Source organism: Schistocerca gregaria, chromosome X (assembly GCF_023897955.1).
Source record: "Schistocerca gregaria isolate iqSchGreg1 chromosome X, iqSchGreg1.2, whole genome shotgun sequence".
In the NCBI taxonomy this organism is placed as follows: Eukaryota; Metazoa; Arthropoda; class Insecta; order Orthoptera; family Acrididae; genus Schistocerca; species Schistocerca gregaria.
In genome coordinates this window covers 705,472,743-705,494,373 of record NC_064931.1, presented here as the reverse complement: position 1 = coordinate 705,494,373, position 21,631 = coordinate 705,472,743, and the positions used below count along the sequence as shown (strand labels likewise).

At 38.3% G+C, this 21,631-nt stretch overlaps 1 protein-coding gene across 1 annotated transcript in view; it reads left to right on the top strand.

Annotated features, from left to right (window-relative positions):
• Positions 1–21,631, top strand: part of LOC126299297 (methylcrotonoyl-CoA carboxylase beta chain, mitochondrial) — an 80,103-nt gene that overhangs the window by 40,349 nt on the left and 18,123 nt on the right. Inside the window, exons 8-9 of the mRNA XM_049991091.1 lie at positions 9,691–9,847; positions 16,139–16,253. Coding sequence (XP_049847048.1) covers positions 9,691–9,847; positions 16,139–16,253 — 272 coding nt within the window. The remainder of the gene's footprint in view (positions 1–9,690; positions 9,848–16,138; positions 16,254–21,631) is intronic.

Below are 21,631 nucleotides of genomic sequence, written 5' to 3'. Positions count from 1 at the left end.
TGATAGAGGAACTGTTACTTGTTACTTGTAACATTATACAAACACCTCTCCTCTTTCAGTGCACCTGTTGAAATGAACATTTGCTTTCTTGTCAGTATGCTACTGTTATTGTTCTGATGTAGTATACACTATGCTGTACTGAATGAGAATCGCCTCAGTGATGTAGCAGCAATCTTGCAAGTCATAGTCCATGTTCTATGACATATTCACAAAATTGAACAAACTCACTCCTGGACGAAGAGCCCTGTTATATAAACATAAACATCAAATACTACAGAACATATTTCTGTGGAGTTAAAGCTCCAAATTTTTTTAGAAAATGTGAAGGTGAAAACAAAAATATTCGTAGAAAGCAGGATGCGAACCTACAGTGTTACAGTTCTCAGACTGCATCTCTACTGCACTGCAGGTGCAGTCATTTATCTTAAGAAGTCATAAAGGCTATGGCAGTAGATATGTTATGACCTTTCATTTAAGTCTAGCAAATCACACCAAAAATGACGCATTTTAGATAAATCTTGATTGTGCTGGTCCATTGAAACTGCATACTTTGAGAACATGAAAGTTGTAACTTGAATACAACCAAACATGAGAAGTCTTTAAGCACCAGTATGTCGATTCCCATCATTTTATTGTAACAAACACATTTGCACGATATTCAAAATGTGCTAGCACATTTTGAAAATCTTGCAAATGTGTTTGTGGTATGAAACAGCATATACTTATGGCACATAAGTTATAATATGAAAACCAACATATACAGGTTTAAACTGCAAACAAAGTAATCCAGTATTGTGCCTTCAGTTTTGCTAGTTACATAAAAAAATCTAGCATCTCATTAGTCACACCCAGTTCTCAAAACAAAAATCTTATTCTCTGTTTCACACTTGGGAATACTCCACAATGTGAAATTTCACATTGTGATACAACAAAACCTGACCATCTCCAAATCTATGTTTGCTTCCATGTCCCATCTAAAGATGACTGTACTGTGACACAAAAAGGAGTGAGGTATTTACACACAAAAATCTCTGACCGCCATCCAAACGATGTAAAAAATTTAGTGGATAATAAAATTAACCTCAATCATATTTGTGTGCCAATTCTTTCTACTCCATAGGAGAATTCTGGACTGTTACTGTTAAATAGTGTGTGTGTGTGTGTGTGTGTGTGTGTGTGTGTGTGTGTGTGTGTGTGTGTTTTTAAGAGAGCACATTAGAGATCATATGTAGTTAAGTATAAATCAGCATATTCATGGGAAAAAACTAACTTAATAAATCATGTAAACGATCAGCATGTAGCCATATTTTCCATTGAGAAAGTGTATGTTAAACTGACTTGTTCCATGCCATAAAGAGAGGTCACAATTATGATCCATGGAACATGAAAATAACTAATTAACTAACTTAGGTACATATTTTCCCAATCCTCATTGATTAACTGTTTCATTGAGAGTGGTTTGTACTAATCATAGATTGATGATGGTTACGTGAAATCTTTTCTGGTCTGGTGACACTAATGTTTAAGCATTGGAATCTTCACCCAGAGACTGAGGCAACTTCTTGCATTTTATTTTTGTGGTAGTTCTTGCTTTTCCTCTTAATTGTCACATGTATGTGGCTTTCTTTGTGGGTTTGGGATTATCTCTGAAGATGCCATTTCAGAATGGTAAAATTGTATTCTTGCTCTGAATCCATTTGTGTTTTAACAGAAGTCACTACAAAATGTTTAGTAAAACATTTTCAGCTTACCACTCTACTAGGATGAATTTTTATTTTTTGTTTAATATTGTTTTGAAAATGGTGTCTTCTATTAACTTACATGAGTAAAAGCATGTTTTTATTGTGAATGCTAGATATTACAGCAAAACATGCTTTGCTGTATGCCTGTCAGCCTGCCTTGATGTTGTTGTTAGTATGCAGTATTAAAGATAATTCATATGTTGAGCCTGATATTGTCTTGGTTTCACAATCTTTCCTGTATCTGTAAAGTTGGCGTCATTACCTGCCATGTGACTCATCATGTAGCTAGAAATTTTTAAATTGTCAAACTCATTCAATGAAAGTTCTACATGATGCCTTGTTTCGCATTTATGAGGTAAAATATTAACTGAGATAAATTATGACACTGAGATAGCAATGGTTGCATGTAAGGTGACGCATCGTCCAAGGTAGTGTATTCCAAATGTGCTTCTTACAGATACAAGAAACGGCCACTTCTTACAGACACAAGAAACGGCCAGTTAGTGGATAACTTATAAGGGGTGGAATATTTTAGGTTTGGCAGACACAAATTTAAGGTGGTGTTTGAATAGGCAGCTTTTGCGGTTTAAAAAAGATTCAAGAATTAAAATAGAAGTAGTGTTAGTCTTTCCCTACTTTTGAATAATTTCCTTGCCTTCCTTGATCCAATGCTACAGTTTTCCTTCACTTCAGTATCTGTGCTTCTTACCATTTCTCTTTCCTGTTTTTTTTTTTTTATGTGATATAACAGCAGAGACAAAGGTGTCATTAGGAGTGTCCCAGGAAAATGTGATAGGTCTGCTGTTGTTATTTATATCCATAGACAAGCTGAGAGGTAGGATGTGTAGCAGTCTCCAACTGTTTGCTGATGATGTTGTAGCATACAGGAAATTGTCATCATTTAGTGAACATATGAGGATACATGCACAGAATTTCTTTTTGTTGTGATGAATGGCAGCTTGCACTAAATGAAGGAAAACGTAAGTTAATGCAGATGAGTAGTAAAAACAATCCTGTAATGTTCAAATACATCATTCATCTACATCTACACGGTTACTATGCAATTCACAATGAGGGGCCTGGTGGATGGTTCATCGAAAAATTCTCAAACAGTGTGTTGGAAAAACGAACACTCTAGTCTCTCTGTAGGATGTCTGATTTCTCTTATTTTAGTTTGATGATTATTTCTCTCTATGGAGGTGGGCACCAACAAAAATATTTGTATACTCTGAGGAGTTAGTTAGTTTGAAACTTAGCAGAACTGACAGCCTTTAGATTTGTGTGATTTATTTGTGAGCCAAAATTTAGCAGATTCCTTTAATTACTCATGTGGATGACTTCACACTTCTCATTTAGAGTCAATTCCCACTTTTCACACCATACAAACATCTAGTACAAATAATTTTGCAGTTGGTTTTCATTATCTGATGACTTTGCAAGACAGTACATTACAGCATCATCTCAAATAATCCAAGGGGGTTGCTCAGATTGTCTCCTGAATCATTTATATAGATCAGGAACAGTAGAGGGCCTATAACACAGTCTTCTGTTTTACTTGATGCCTTTCCTTCTATTACTATGACCTGTGAACTTTATACTAGGAACTCACAAACCTAATTGCATAACTGAGGTGATACTCCATAGGCACACAATTTGATTAGAAGTCACTTGTGAGGAAGTGTCAAAAGCCTTCTGGAGATATAAAAATATGGTATCAATTTGAACGCCTGAGATGTAGGTGTAGGAATTATTTGATTATCTTATGTATATACAGATCTCCAAGTGGAGACTTCAACATCTTTTTCTCCAAACTTAATCATGTTCTTGACAAGATATCCACTCCAAAGGACCACATTCTCATATGTGGAGACCTAAATGTAGATAAACTGAATCCTGATTCTACATGGGACACATTACAAAGTCTTGCTCAAAGTTTCAATCTAGTTCCAATGATTAACAGTGCAACCAGAATAACAAAATACTCAAAGACAGCTGTTGATCAGGTATTAAAAGATTTAGGCAAAGAAAACTGTGAGGTGGTGGTAGCAGAGCTAGAAGTATCTGATCACTCAGGTCAAATCATTAATATAAAAGTGGTTCCAGAAGAAACAAAGAAAATGAATATTTACAGACTAATTTTTTCCAAACAAAATAGATTTGAGTTTTCCAAACAGATAGCAGGACAAACATGGGACTCAGAGGTAGATGCAAATGAAAAATTCAAAAATTTCAGAGGTAGATGCAAATGAAAAATTCAAAAATTTCATGACATTGTTTAAATTAAATTTTGAAGAAACATTTCCTAAAGTATTATGTCCATTATCAACAGCAGGAAAAAACAAGTTGGTCACAAAAGGCATCAAAAAATCGTCTGAAACACTAAAGTACCTGAGCTCCATTAAACACAGCCTAACCCTGCTTTCTCACTCTTTTATAAAAGATATAGGAAAACATATAGGAAAATATTGCTTGAAGCAAAGAGAGCTCATAACTCCAAACTGGTGCTCTCTGCTGAAAACAAAAATAAGGCAGTATGGAAGATTGTGAAGCAGGAAACTGGTAGCAGGAAAATGATTCTGTCAATCAGGGAAAAGCACAGAATCAGCAACAGCACACCTCACAAAACACAGTCTAGAAGCATTAGATAAAGGGAACTACACAACAGGTATATTTCTTGATGTAACTAAGGCATTTGATACAATAGACCACAACATATTGTTAAATAAGTTAGATGAACTGGGAATAAGGGGACTTGTGAAAAAGTGGTTCCAGTCATATCTAAAAAAAATAGAAGACAGATAACTGAAATCTCACATATTTCAAGTTGCTCAAACTATATTGTAAAGTATATTTCAGACAATAATTATGTAAATATAGGTGTCCCACAGGGTAGTGTCCTTGGCCCAATACTATTCCTCATTTACATAAATGACTTCCCACAGAGCATCAAGCATGGGCAAACAATATTGTTTGCTGATGACTCAAATGTTCTAATCAGTGACAAATCACCAGATGCACTGAAAGAAAAAGCCGAACAAACACTAAACAGTGTATGTGAGTGTGCATCCAAAAATAAACTAACACTAAATTAAAAAAAAAATGCTGTTAACTTCTATGTCTGCAAAAAACCACACTATAACAACTTTAAGTTAAGCGATGAAACTATTGAATGTGTAGACTACACAAAATTTCTTGGTATGCATGTTGACAATCAGTTAAAGTGGGAAGAACATATTAAAATACTTAGTAACAGAATCGCTACAGCATGCTACGCTCTTAGAATTTTGACTGCAGTGTGTGATGATACTACATGTGTCAAATCTGTATATTTTTCTTATATCCACTCTGTTATTACCTATGGAATAATATTTTGGGGAGTCAACAGTAAAAATATTCAAATAGTTTTCAAATTACAGAAAAGAGCAATTCGTATAATAACCAAGAGTGGAAGTAGGGCTCACTGCCCTGAACATTTCCAAAAGCTAGAAATCCTAACTGTCCCCTGTGAATACATTTTTCAAAGTATTATATATATATATATATATATATATATATATATAAAAATTGACTGCTATATGAAAAATTCTTTAGTACACAGCTATGAAACTAGAAACCAATACAATCTGCATCTAGAGAGGAAAAATAAAGTTAAAACTCAGCAGAGCTTGTTATACAATGCCGTTAAATTATATAATAAATTACCCCAAAATATAAAAGATATTGAGACAATTGGACAGTTCAAAACAAAACTAAAAACTTTTTTATTAAATAAAAGTTATTACACAGTAACAGCCTATCTGAATTAAAACATGTTGTGTAATTAAAGTTGCCTGCATTGTAATACATGAGGAAATAATTATAATATGAAATCCAGAATTGTACAGTACTATAAGAAAATTACATAAGGATATAAAACTAATGTAAGATACCTCAAAATGTGTCTAAATACTAATTTTATGTCTATAAATTGTAGGTATATTGTATTGTATATGATTTTGCTGACGAAATCCACAAAATGTAAATTGTTACATGGATTAATAAAGAAATCAATCAATCAATAAAAAAAAAAGCACTCATTACTTCGTGAGAATGAAGAGCCAGGTTGTGTTCACAAGAACCATTAGTGATGTGCTGCTTGATACAATCATGGCCATTAAATATCCAGATGTAATATTGCAAAGCAATATGAAATTAAATGAGTATGGCAGTTCGATAGCCAGAAAGGTGAATTGTCAACTTTGGTTTATTGGGATAATTCTAGGAAAGTGGAGCTCATCTATAAAGGAGACTGCATGTAGAACATTAATGTGACCCAGTTTGGAGTACTACTGGAATGTGTGGAATCCCAACCAGATCTAATTAAAGGATGACATCAAAGCAGTTCAGAGACAGGCCTGCTAGATTTGTTATTGGTAGGATCGATCAACGCATGAATATCATGGATTTCTTGTGAACTCAAATGGTAGTCCCTGGTGGGAAAGACAACATTATTTTTGTGAAAAACTATTGAGAAAACGTAAAGATACAGAATTTGTGGTTGACTCCAGAACAATTCTATTGCTGCCAGCATATATTTTGCATGAGGACAGTGAAGACAAGATAAAGGGGAATTAGGGTTCATACAGGGACACACACTTGTTTTTCCTTCACTCCATTTGTGAGTGAAACAAGAAAGCAAATGACTAGCAATAGAAAAAGGTACCCCCCTGCTATACACCATACGGTGGCTTGCAGAGTTTATATGGAGATGTACATAAATTTTCTAAAGATACTAAGTAGACAGTTCTCTTCTGTACCTATGTAATAGAAGCAGCTTTTATTTTTTTATTTTTTGTGGCTTTTCAGTCACCACTGTGTTTAATACCTCTTAATTTTCTTTGGAAAACAATAATTTAATACTCCAATCTTTGTTGTGTATAGGGATCAGTGGATAAGAAACTTAGAGTATGTCAGTGTTACATTACCAGTGCCTAGTGCCCAGACATGTAAGCATCTGTCAGAGGACTGTTATTACAGCACTTGCTCTTGTTCCAATTAGGATCTTCACAAAGTTCTTATGAACAACTGTCAAATGTTGAGCCATTCATCCTGTAATTGTATGAGAAATTGACATATATTTCCTTGCTGATTGGGTTTGGTAATTGACAGACTCAACCCAATCTACAAATGTTCTGTCATTGTGCTTCTCTGTCTCATGTAAGTTTTCACGAGACTCCACATGATTTTCTTAAAAATTATATGCAATATTATTATTGGTCAGACCCACCACAAACACATTTGAGCCCCTTAATCTCTAACACCGTGGCAGCATTGCTCGCATCGCAACAGTGCTTAGCTTTGGTGTACATTGATGTGACAGAAATCAAGGGATACCTCTTAATATCGTGTTGGACCTCCTCTTTCGTGTTGTAATGCAGCAACTCGACATAGCATGGACTCAAAGTTATTTGAAGTACACTGCAGTGTGTGTATAACAGTGCCTAACAATTCACAGATTTTTAATGTGAGCACTTGCTCATGCTCTTACCCGCAAGCAGAGTAGCTGTGACAAGGTGTGAGCACCATGTGATCGTAACAACAAGGGAGAAGTGGTGACTGCGAAATATGACAGGATCAGTTTTGACAGTTTGCCATCTAATAGCAGTAATGGTGAGTCAGTATTACATAACACTGAAATGTCTTCGCACCTCAGTCTTCTGTCTGAGGAATCTTCCTTTTAACACAAAATGATAGGTACACAAAATGACAGCCGGTAAAAGGAAATCCAGCCGATTTTCCTAAATTATCATCTGTGCAAGATGCTGTTGTTAATGAAGACTTTCAGCATTATTAACACATTTTTATACCCCTTAAGGAAGAATTTGAGCAATGTTTTCAAGATTTGGTGGCAGTAGAAAGTAATTTTGATCTATTCTCCTCTCTGTATTCAGTGCTTATTGAAGATACTTGTCCTGAACTACAATTAGAAATTATTGCTGTGCAGTGTGACAGAGAATACAAAGACAAATGTCAGTACAAGAGAAACATTTTGGAATTCTATAGACACGTCCCTCAGTACAGATTTCCTTGTTTCCATAAACAGGTGGCTACAATAACAATCAGTGTTTGCTCTGAACAGTTGTTCTCTGCAATGAAAAGTAAGAAGATGCACCCGAGAAACTCACTGTGTGATCACAATCTAAACTGCATGCTGTGTCTAAGATGCACAAGAACAATGACTCTGCACGTAGAAACAATTGTTTAAGGGGAGAAGTGCAAGAGAACCCACAACCTCACACTTTAATGACTTCATTATTGTATAACGGGTCACAAAGTAAATAAAGAAAAATGTAGAAGTGTAAGTTAATAAGATAATGTGACACATATGCATTTTTGTTTATTTGTTTCATTTCTAGTAATAATATTTCGTATAGTGATTTCCATGGAACTGGTCGAAGATTTAAATTTACTGATGAACATGCGACGGCAGCTATTGTGTCTCCCACTCAACTATTCATTTGGCATCCCCACGCTCTGCCCTGTGCCAATAGTTGGGGTACTGTGCTCACCCTGCTCCGTGCTCGCACCTAGCTGCTCACAGCTTGCTCCATGAGCGCATTTGTTGTGAAGTCCTGCTCTGTAGCCTTCCACAACCGTGAAAGTGTTGCCAATGGGGGATTTTGTGCACAAACTGACCTCTTGATTATGTCCCAGTCAATGAATGGCTGCAACTGGTCTCCAAGTGGCTGAACATAACAGTTTCCAGTCAGTGATCAGTTCAGTTGGATCAGAGGAGCCAGTCCATTCCACGTAAACACAGCCCACACCGTCATGGAACTACCACCAGCTTGCACAGTGCCTTGTTGACAAGTTGGGACCATGCCTTTATGGGGTCTGCGCCACACTCGAACCCTACCGTCGGCTCTTACTAACTGAAATTGGGACTCATCTGACCAGACAACAGTTTTCCAGTTGTCTATGGTCCAACTGATACGGTCATGAACACAATAGAGGCACTGCAGATGATGTGCTGTTAGCAAAGGCACTCATGTCAGTCACCCACTGCCATAGCCCATTAACATCAAATTTCGCTGCACTGTCATAGCAGATACATTTGTAATATGTTCCACATTGATTTCTGTAGTTATTCCACACAGTGTTACTTGGCTGTTGGCTGCTCTTGTGAAGGCCGTCAACCACTGCGTTGTCCGTGGTGAGAGGTAATTCCTGAAATTTTGTATTCTCAGTACACTCTTGACACTGTGATTTGCAAAATACTGAATTCCTAAATGATTTCAGAATTGGAATGCCCCTTGCCTCTAGCGTCAACTACCATTCTGTGTTCAGAGTCTGTTAATTCCTGTCATGTGGCCATAATCATGTCAGAAACCATTTCACATGAATCACCTGGATACAAATGACAGCTCCACCAGTACACTGCCCTTTTATACTTTGTGTATGTGATATTACCACTGTCTATAAATGTGTATATCGCTATCCCATCATGACTTTTGTCACCACAGTGAATGTGATAAGGTTCTTCAATGACTGCTGAATTGTTGTGTTCATGCATTCTGTTGTTTGTATTTCACCAAGCACTTAGTCAGAAAAACACAAATCTAGGCACTGTAGAAACACTGAAATGCCATAGATACAACGTCCCAAGGAGCCATAGTTTCTTATGTAAGCAAAAACCAAATAAACAATCTACAGGAAGATGTGTGCGTCCCTTAATACTGGAAACCCTGATGCACAAAAACATAAAGGAATAAAATACTCACAAATGAGCAGACAAACAAAGGACCCAGTGAGAATCCATGTGCCCACCCCCAAAGTGGAAGAGTAAAGAGACTTTTTAACTGTACCAAGAACATTAGGAGTCTAGAACATCATATATGTTAACACTTCATATATGCAACTTACCATTTTTAAGTGTTTGTGTAATATTTTGTTTTTCTTGTTTGACTAGGGTTCATGGTGGGGTGTGATGCTGAAGCTGGTGGCATTGCCAAGAATGGAGCCAAAATGGTAACAGCTGTTGCTTGTGCACAGGTGCCCAAATTTACAGTCATCATAGGTGGTTCATATGGTGCTGGCAACTATGGAATGTGCGGCCGAGCATATGGGTAAGGCTTATTGCTGTGGTTCAACATTTTTGTTGTATTATAGTCCAATAGCGTTAATGGCCTCCCGCCTTGCAGCTCACATGGAATACTGCGTTGTCAGCTTGGGTGAAAGTGCATAGACATTAGCTATGTTACAAACAGTTGCAGTAAAGGAAATTTAACCTCTCTTGCTTGGTCAGCTTCATGGTGTGCTACAAACTGTTTCATGATAAATTATTAAGTGTATGTAATAAGTATGAGATACACGTTACAGAATTGAATGTGTATTCAGTGTTTCCCCATCACAATGACATGAAGGAAAGCCAGCTATACAGCTTTTCACACTGCAGACTGGATTGTATAGTAAATTGCACTATGTAGAATTGATTGCACCTTCTGTTGCTTTTTACTTTAATTAACAAAATGACGACAGAATCAAATCTAAAATATCTACAGCTTGGATGATTTCCAGACCCAGAATACAGTCTGCTGGTAAATTTTTTACCACTAGGAATGTGCATATTACGGCTATATTTCCCAGCTTAATTTTCAATGGAGTCTGTATTATAACACTTCATGATCTCGTAGCTATTGCTCCAAATGTCTTACAATTGTGTACTGGAAATGTAGGCAGTTAATGTGACCGCACACATGGTACTTTATTAGAAACAATGTTTTATCTTCGTACTGTCCAGCTAGGATCTTTATTGTATAAACTTTTGCAGTTTCATCATCTTACATAAAGGTGAAGTTAGTCTGCTTAAGATGCTAAAGTTAGTTTATGCTCGCTAACATCACAGCCCCTACATTTGTGTCACCTGCATGTTGTACATGCATTATATCTATCTATATAACCTCATCGTCCTACACCTCATTGTAGTCTACGCATATGGTGGCATCTTCACTGCTAGTAATGCTTTGCAAAACAGTGAATTGTTTGTTTGCAAAGTAAATGCATTTATCCTCTCTTGTCTGTTTCTCAGACTAAGATTAATGTGAAGCTACATATAATACATCCCACAATTGAAACAACTGCTACATCATTTCTTGCTAACACTATTTTCGTATTTCTTGTACAACTTTTAAAATTATGTGACCCTTCTAGGATTTGAACATGTGACCTCTTAATCTGCAACCAGATGCACTACTTATTGTGCCTGTGAACAGCAGCTATAAACAGGGAGTATCCTTGCTGAGGCTCTTCAACAGAGGAAATCAGAGCTAGGAATAATTTGTTGTGCTTTGGGTCGTAGCTTGTGACTGACAGTCAAAAGTCTAGTTATAATATATGGACACATTTGCAAAAAGTTCTACAATTCCTTTGTTTGGAGTGAGTTTAATGATGTTGCAGGGAGCGGGGAAAAGAATGTCCGTCGTTGCACATGTTGCTGCTCTAAATGGGCGGAGCACAAATGCATCAACTTTAGCAAGGCTTCCACTGCCAACATTCTCAAAATTTTCTATTGTTACTTAAAAGTTGTAATTGTGTTTTCTGTCACTAAATAGCTAAACTGTTTGCAGAAAAAGTATGTAAAAACCTTGTAACTTTGTCTAATGCTCCTTAACACACACAAAGCTTCATCTGATTCCTAGGCTGTGACATCAAAAGAGCATCAGCCAATAACAGAGAATTTTCAATCATGTGACCACATATTGATATTTAATAATTCTTGAGCTTTGATTACATAAAATTAACAGATATTTCATGACAATATTGGCTGTAAATGCTATTTATATGTTATAATCAATTAGAATAACAACAATCCGAACCATATTCTACCCATTACAAGTCTTATCACGGTCACCTCTCTTAACTATTCAAATGATGGGAACTGCAATGCAATTAATGATTGGTTGCTTCTAGGCTCCTGACCGTATATAAAGTTCTTTATATGGAGACATTCAATAATATTTAAGCATGAAAGAATATTGAAAGGAGCTTTTAATATTTGTAGCTAGTGAGGTAACTTATTTTGTTTTGAGATAACTTACCAATCATCAAAAATGTATCTTTCCTTTGAGTAATGCAGTGACATTGGAGCTCACTGGAGAATGCTGTTAATTGCTCATAGATCAAACTACTGATTCTTGGTGAAATGTGAAATCTTACTGCATGTAAGTACTCCTTCACTATAAATTGGCTGGAATCTGTTGATTTGCTATGAGAAAGATCTTAATAAAAAATGGATGGTAGGTCTGTAAGTAGGATTTCATTAAATACTTTTGAAAAGAACAATAATCTTCTTTCAAATAAGCATGATGGTGTGTGTAGTTTTGTACTAACAATTCAGTGTGTATAAATCCGAATGATTTATAGACCATCATAGTACTTCATATTACTGAATTCAGGTTTCACCCAAATTTATCATGAACACTTATCCTTTAATTGTAAACCAGCTTGTATTTTCCAGACAACACTTTCCCTACAAAATTCTGAATAGTTCCAATGATATTTCTTGAGTATTAATGATTTAAACTTTAATTACATCTGAAATTCCACAACGGGGGCTCAGAATAATATTATACATTAAAGAATGTTCTCTCTCTCATAAATCAACTGCTTTCTTTAAATTCTACAATCAAAGTGAATACTGCATTCCAGCATAGTAGTGAGGTAAACATAGTAGTGAGGTAAATTGAGTAAAAGTTGTAAACAGAGGTCATAGACCTTGTTTTGTGCATTCTGAATTACATATACAGGGTGTTACAAAAAGGTACGGCCAAACTTTCAGGAAACATTCCTCACACATAAATAAAGAAAAGATGTTATGTGGACATGTGTCCGGAAACGCTTAATTTCCATGTTAGAGCTCATTTTAGTTTCGTCAGTATGTACTGTACTTCCTCGATTCACCGCCAGTTGGCCCAATTGAAGGAAGGTAATGTTGACTTTGGTGCTTGTGTTGACATGCGACTCATTGCTCTACAGTACTAGCATCAAGCACAACAGTACGTAGCATCAACAGGTTAGTGTTCATCACGAACGTGGTTTTGCAGTCAGTGCAATGTTTACAAATGCAGAGTTGGAAGATGCCCATTTGATGTATGGATTAGCACAGGGCAATAGCCGTGGTGTGGTACATTTGTATCGAGACAGATTTCCAGAACGAAGGTGTCCTGACAGGAAGATGTTCGAAGCAATTGATCGGTGTCTTAGGGAGCACGGAACATTCCAGCCTATGACTCGTGACTGGGGAAGACCTAGAACGATGAGGACACCTGCAATGGACGTGGCAATTCTTTGTGCACTTGACGATAACCCTAATGTCAGCGTCAGAGAAGTTGCTGCTGTACAAGGTAACGTTGAACGCTTCACTGTATGGAGAGTGCTACGGGAGAGCCAGTTGTTTCCGTACCATGTACAGTGTGTGCAGGCACTATCAGCAGCTGATTGGCCTCCACGGGTACACTTCTGCAAATGGTTCATCCGACAATGTGTCAATCCTCATTTCAGTGCAAATGTTCTCTTTACAGATGAGGCTTCATTCCAAAGTGATCAAATTGTAAAATTTCACAATCATTATGTGTGGGCTGACGAGAATCCACACGCAATTGTGCAATCACATCATCAACACAGATTTTCTGTGAACGTTTGGGCAGGCATTGTTGGTGATGTCTTGATTGGGCCCCATGTCCTTCCACCTACGCTCAATGGAACACGTTATCATGATTTCATACAAGGATACTCTACCTGTGCTGCTGGAACATGTGCCTTTACAAGTACGACACATCATGTGGTTCATGCACGATGGAGCTCCTGCACGTTTCAGTCGAAGTGTTCGTACGCTTCTCAACAACAGATAGGGTGACCGATGGATGGGTAGAGGCAGACCAATTCCATGGCCTCCACGCTCTCCTGACCTCAACCCTCTTGACTTCCATTTATGGGGGCATTTGAAAGCTCTTGTCTACGCAACCCTGGTACCAAATGTAGAGACTCCTCGTGCTCGTATTGTGGATGGCTGTGATACAATACGGCATTCTCCAGGGCTCCAGCGCATCAGGGATTCCATGCGACGGAGGGTGGATGCATGTATCCTCGCTAATGGTGGATATTTTGAACATTTCTTGTAACAAAGTGTTTGAAGTCACGCTGGCACGTTCTGTTGCTGTGTGTTTCCATTCCGTGATTAATGTGATTTGAAGAGAAGTAATAAAATGAGCTCTAACATGGAAAGTAAGCATTTCCAGACACATGTCCACATAACATATTTTCTTTCTTTGTGTGTGAGGAATGTTTCCTGAAAGTTTGGCAGTACCTTTTTGTAACACCCTGTATAGTGATGGGGTATACTATATCACGATACCGGAAGATGGTGTGAATGAATCTGAAGTACATTTCCACCTGCCTACTGTGCAAGTTACCTCACATAATGTCACGCCACACTCACTGAATTTACAAAGTGCGAGAAATGTAGTTGTTTGCTTATAGAAGTCTCAAAGTTATCAGTTTTGCTTTCGTGGAGTTACAGCCTGCAAACATAGAAATCTTAAAATACAGCAAATTCCGTTGTATCCTCTCCTGATGAAAGCTGGCCCACAAGTGTTGTAACTGGTCTGTGATGCTCTGGACACTGGCACTTGATGTCGATGCTGTCCCACATATGTTCAGATCCAGGAATCTTTTTGGTCATAAGAGTACCTCAGCATCGTGCAGACAGTTCATAGAGAGATGCACCCTGTGTGGATAAGCATTATTATGTTGAAGAATGATATCACAATACTGTTGCATGGGAGATAACACATAAGGATACAGGATTTTCGTGATGTACTGTTCTGCCATCAGAGTTCACTCATTCACTACCAGCTGTGACATGAAGTCACCAGTGCCATCATTGTGCCTTTCCAAAACACTGGGACATCATCTCAGCTCACCACCCTGCTCACTGTCAATGGTCATCTGGGGTAGTGTTGAACTGCAATTCATCACTGAAGACTGTACAGTGCCATTCATGAGTAGTATATGCCTCCAACCCATGACTCCATTTAAAACACAGCAATTTGTATTGTTATGTGAATGGTAGCCTACACATCAGCCAGTAATTCCCTTGCCCGGCTGCTGCTAGTTTCCTACTGGTGGAGTGGGATGAAGCAGAATGTTGCAGGGAGTCCATGTATGTTCTCAGGTGGCTTCTGCAGATGTGAAGGGGTTATGATGCACACAATATTGTGTGATCAATGTAGTGGAAGATGTGGTCAACTAGATAGAGTGCACTTGCCCTCATGGTAAAGTGCAGTCCAACATTGGACCACCATCATACCTGAATGCCCCACAAATCTGTATACTGCATGATTGGACCAGCTGGCCAAATGAAGATCCACAATGAAGCCCCTTTCCAACTTCAAGTGCTAATAACACTATCTCATATGTGTATGTGATATCTTGATGTCTTTCACAATGATTATTAAACATTTGACATTGTTCACACCCCTCATATATCCTACAAGGCCTGGTAACAACCTCCAGTGGATGTTCTGTCTGTCAGAGAAATGCAACTCTTACATGTTCATAAGTGTCCAATGTTCATTGACATCTGACCATGTCTTCTGGGTGCTTCACTTTTTTTGTCAGGCATTGTGTGTGTGTGTGTGTGTGTGTGTGTGTGTGTGTGTGTGTGTAATTAAATAGCACATGGATCACCTCCTGTCGCCAATCTTTCGAGCTTTCACCATAACAAAATTATTTTAATTAATGTAACAATTACCTATGTGCAATTATCAATAAATTTGGAAATGATATCTACTGCTGTGAGTTCTTTAACATGTGTTGTGAAATCAGTTCTGAGTAAACCTGTGTTTAGTGATTATTCTAAATATACCATTTGTGTTACTAACAAAATGGAAATTCCTGGCTGCAGAAACACACAAAATAAAGGAAAGGAAACCTCTCAACTGCAGCAGATCGATATGTGGAGCACAGTTAACATAACAGAAAACAGCACTCACACTAGCTTTCGAGCACTACACACAACCACATGTTTGTGTGAATATGTGTTCTATTGCTGGAAAGAGAGCTAGTGTGAATGCTGTTCTCATTTGTCTGACTACCAGAGTTAGGATTATTTTTGTGGTATGGTGTTGAATAGAATATGTTAATAAATAATTTACTTTTTTCAGTTTGCCCTATAATAAACTATGGAACATGTGTTTCACAGTAAAATTTAAATTTAGTGTTTCAAGTTAATTATAAATATATTTTTAGGGGAGCATATCTGGTTCATTAGCTGATATATCAGACTGTAATGTTTATTACTATATCTGAAATTGCATAAAAAATAAAAATATAGTTATTGGTTGAAATATTTGCCATAGGCCAAGATTCCTGTACATGTGGCCAAATGCAAGAATCTCAGTGATGGGAGGTGATCAGGCTGCAGGAGTGTTGGCCCAGATAACAGAGCAGCAGAAGTTAAGGAGTGGAAAGGAGGTATGCACTACTTGAGCATAAAAGTAATATTTTTTGGATTTTGGTAATGCAGAATTGTGTTTTTTTTTTTAGTAATTCCAAATGCTGTATATATTCAGTTGAGTATGTGTGACTTTCTGTGTACCTGAAAATTCTGTGATGCAACTGATGGCAGCATTCTTCTTGTGTCACATTTGGATTTAGATACAAGACATGATAAGTTCACCTATTATGAAGTGCACACACTGCAAGCAGTTCTAGAATTAGGCTATCACCTGCCACTTATTTCCATTATCATGACAGGCAGTGGCACTCACAGTGAATATTATGAAACTGACACATAGTCCACCTAGGTACGTATTCTTTTCACTAAGGATTTTAGATTGTCTATTCACATTTCTTCTAATACTAAAAGCAATAAGTGTGTTTAAAACAGTGTCAGAAAGCGTACGCTGACAACTGAAAATATGTAAGCAGAAATTCAGTACACTGTTTGCTACATACTGCCTATTTGGGGATGGGGAGGGGGTGGGTGATGACACTCAGTGTGTTCACATGGGTTGTGTCAGATTTTAAGCATCTCAGGAACTCGGCCAATCTAGGATGGGTACAAGTTTGGCAAACCCTGTGTGCGTTCGTGATCTGGGAACTGGTGAATACGAGCAGGCCTCTGCAACCTTAAGCTCTAGGTAAGCTTCAGTGACCACTATGTGATGTAGCAGTGGGGAATTATATAATTGACTTGCATATCCTCTGATATGTGCCACTGGCAATGGGCTCTGTGCCTATGTATCGGCTTGGCAATTAAATATTTTACTTGTAGCTCATGGTGTGCAGTAAGATTTTTGTTTTAAATAGAATAAAAACGCTTCCAGCAGTTTGAGTGGGCTATTTGGTTCTATTAATATCCAATCCAACAGTAGGAGTGACGAGACAGACTAAGTGTAGCATAACAGAGACAAACTTTCAGAAGCTGTTTTTAATCTTGAAAAGGTATATTAGAAAAGGTGTTTACCTTTCAACATTGAGAGTTTTGTGTGTGATAGAAGGAACATGAATTCAGTGGAAAGCCTCTGAAATGGAATGTTGTTGAGCAAATTTCTGCTTCACAGTATGCTGCACAGCTGCAAAATGAGGTGCAACTGGAAGACTACCCAAATGTCACAGATATGCACAGGTGCATAAATTATAACAGAGATGTCATGCTTGTAGGGAAATAAGTAAATTAGACACTAGTAAATTAAAAGAAAGAATGGGAGGCTATTGGAGTATTTTATGTATGAAATATCATGGAAAATGTCAATGGTGAACTGAAATAGAGCTATATTTGCATTGACCACTAACATGCCTATTCCTCCTAAATATATCAAACAGGGTGTATTTGATTAAAATTCCATCCCTACTTACAAAACCATTTAAGGTGTTTTAAATTCCAGTTTTTTGTGCAGACTGTGCTAACCTGTAATATTATTCCAATTAATTTAGTTACTGGAGCTTAACATGTCACACAGTTGGGTGTTCTTGAACAGTCACTTGATACAGTGATGTTTCTACAGAATTCTAATTTTTATGCTCTGAACATGCATACGCATACAAGGAAAATGTTTGTGAGATCTCTTGTTAAAAGTCAAGGAGACTCAACTGTTGTTATGATCTATAGCTTGAGACAAAATACTAAATCTGTCAGTGTTACACATATTATATTCTGGGAAAGGGTGGGGGTGGGGGGGGGAGGGGAGAGAGAGAGAGAGAGAGAGAGAGAGAGAGAGAGAGAGAGAGAGAGAGACTGGGGGGAAAGGGAATGGGAAACATTGAGAGAAAAGCCCACAATTAAAATGCAACAGAAGGAATATAAATGAACTTCCAGCATGTTGGAATACTTGTAGGTGTTACAACAATAACAAACACAATATGTGGAAAGTAGTACTTTATAGAGGAACATGTAAGAGACAGATTGTGCATAGCACTGAACACATTGACTGGACAACAGTAATACAGGTTACAGAATAGGCTAAGCACTTGTTTGGGATAACTTAAATAATACTGTTTCCTTGGTGGCTCACTAGTGCGTACTAGGGTGCCGACCCAAATGGCCTCTATAAGTGGGCTTGAGAACTGTATGGAAGTGCAATCTTTGAAATTGTGTGCACCATGAGTGAAGGTACGTCACTCCTCCCTTCTAGGGAATGGAAAAACCACATACATACATAAAAACACTAGTTCAGAAAAAAATGCATGGTGCCAAAAAAGTGCATGTTTCCAATAAAAAGTGATGGTACAAAAAGAATGCATTGAAGCCGTGAAAAAAAAACACTAATTTCATGAGGCACTGCGATAACAATTCAAAGACAACACCAGTGATGGTGCTAACATCGATTTCATTGCTCGGCTTCAGCAGCTTGTGCCAGGCAGGCACCGACAAGTAGGGCGGAAGTGATGAGAGGTTAGTTTGGTGCACCATCCCACCTCTCGTGAGAGCTGTAGGGCTGGACCAGGGACGATGTCTCCATAGAGATGTCCTTCTCAAGGTCAGCAGCCAGTGCCAGAGGCTTCAGTAGGGGCATCAGAGACGACGGCCGCACAGGACCCAGCAACAGAGACAGCGACAACAGCTGCGGCATCAGGTGCAGTGGGGATGCACCAGTGACCGCGGTCGAGGAGTGGGGGCAGAGTCAAGAACCCCGGACAGCGATCTGACTGGCAGCGACCTCCCACTGTGGCATGAACTGGACTGACTGCAATACAGGAACAGGCATTGGCGGCGACGGCAACGGTGGAGCCAGTAGCCCTCCGGAACAGACTCCGCTGTGTGCGGCCACAGCTGGTTGAAGTGATGGGACATCCACCCACCTGGAATGCGGACAACGCACAGGCACCAGCGACGATCGATGATGACACGAACCCAGTTCGGCCAGTGGCTGAAACCACAAGCCCAGGCAGGTTCATCTGGCCAGAACCATTGCGGACATGGTGTCAGTTGCAGCAGGTGAAAGAGTGTCTGTGATTGTGTCCATGTAGCAGCTCCACCAGGCTCTTATCCCCAACTGGAGTGAAACAGTACGAACTCAGTAAATGGTCTAAAACAGTTACAGGGGACCTGCAGGATACGTACTTCTGCATCTAAGTGTTAAATATCCAAACCATGCATTCTGCCTCACCATTAGATTATGGATGAAAAAGGGGAGCCTTGAAATTGCAAACACCACTAGCCTGCAAAAAAATACAAATTCTCAAGAAATGAACTGGGGGCTGTTATCAGTAACAGCGGTATATGGAAGTACTTCAATTACAAAAATCTTAGACAGAGACGAAATAGTGGCTGCTGCAGACATGGACAGTAAACACACCATGTGGGGTAACTTGGAATAGGTGTCCACTATGATGACCCAATACAGCTTTAGGAAGAAGGGCCCAGCAAAATGGACATCTAGACCAAGGTGTATACGACACGGGACATCCGGGAGATCCGGGAAAACCCGGGAATTTTTTTGTCCAGGAGAAAACCGGGAAAAACCCAGGAATTTTTTAGAATCCCGGGAACTTTTCCTTGTTTTAGTTACCAGTTAAATTTTTGTGATTTTGACTGGTAAGAACCAATACTCTAACGAAGGATATTAACGTATCCCGCTTCTGCAGAATAATGCTGCAGCAAAAAACATGAACGAGAGAAAAAAATGAAAATAAAACTTAAGTCGCAAAGGAAATGCGCCACATACAACAACAAAACACAGTGCTCATACAAGCGTCTGGCAACCAAAGTGTGTCAAAGGCTTTAGGAAGAATGTGCAGTGCTTCCTAACAACAAATTGCCCACAATGCGCGTGACATGACAGCTGTTTACGTTTGATTCATTTGAGCAGTTGCGGGCGGGCTCTTGCACATGCCCAGTTGAGTTGCCTATGAGTAGTACCTTCTCCCGCTTCTGATTTCAGATGTGTGGCTGGGCGCCACTATCTAAATTGCTCCGGTTTGGAAATATCGTAGATCCAGGGCTGATGCACAGAACAGTCTGAGTTGTTGCGGTGAGGTGGGTAGTCTCCATGTGACCTGTGTTTACGTTTAATGATGTTGCACTTTTCTCTTCGTTTATTGCTCTCACATTAAATGAAAACAAAACAGATTTCTGTGGCTGGGAGCTACCAAATGATTTAAAATATGTTCGCATAATTACGGAATGCTAAAATATGTTGGTAGTTTCAGGTTTTATTTCCACCTTTCTGACAGTCTAGCATTAATCACCTTGCAGAACAATGAAGTCATTTTTGTCGGTTTGCTAAAGAGATTTGGCTTTTATTAATATTTTGTCTGAGGCAGTCAATTTATTTTAAACGAAGTGTTTAATTTCACACTGTTGGCTAGTTTCAACTGTTCGCTGCATTTCAAGTGCACGTTTTCCATCTTCTAGCTCGTATGGCGTTATGCCATAATAAAGAACCAAACATGAGATAATACAGTACTGGTACTCAAGAAAATTTACATCCGAATCTGGACATATGATTGTGCACTTTAAGCTGAATTATGTATTTTAGTATAGTTCACGAAATTCTGATGCTCTTGAAGTGTCCTTCGATGTCTTGTTTCTTTTATGACATAATGCAAGATCTTTTAATATTTTACACGTACAAACATGCAGGCTTCCTGCGTCATCGTAGCTGCGCAGGCGCAGTGACACTTGTTATCTGGCGCTCTGGCAACTGCTGAAACGAACCAATTTCTAACAGGTCACGGGAAAATATTGCGAATGGTGGTTTGAAAAGTGTTAAATTTCCTTTTACGCAAGATGAACTATGAGCGAGAATGTACGATGAATTTCTTAAATCACAGAGCGTTTGACTCTCAGTTAAAAATCAACTTTTTGAGGACGACCATCTAGAAGAATTTCGAGCCTAGAAGATCAGACATTTATGTCGTTATTAAAAATTTTACTGGCACATTTGTGTGATGTATCTTAAAGTGTAAAACGCGCAAAATGATCAGCATTATATATGGAAGCTTAGCTTCTCTTGCAGCTTATTAATCTTCGAGACCAATATTATTTGTGAAAGCTTTGTTTTTCTTCTAGCAAAACTATGTATATTAATTTAAACCATTAACAAAGAGTGATCTTGCTATTGGTTGACTACACTACATGTCCTGTGCTGTTATCAGCTGCCGATATCACACGACATGAGCTATGACTGGCTTACAAAAGCGCATCGCAATCTCGATTTCATTGCTTCAGAAAGTAACATGCAGTGTTTGGTGGAATTCGAATTTATACCAGTGTAAAACAAAGAAATGCAGCGTACATGTTGCTGCACATCAAAGATCTTTACACAATGTGTTTTTTTTCCACCCTGGGTTTCATTTTCTAAAGTACGTCAAATTCTACATCTGTGTAGAAAACAATAAACATTTTC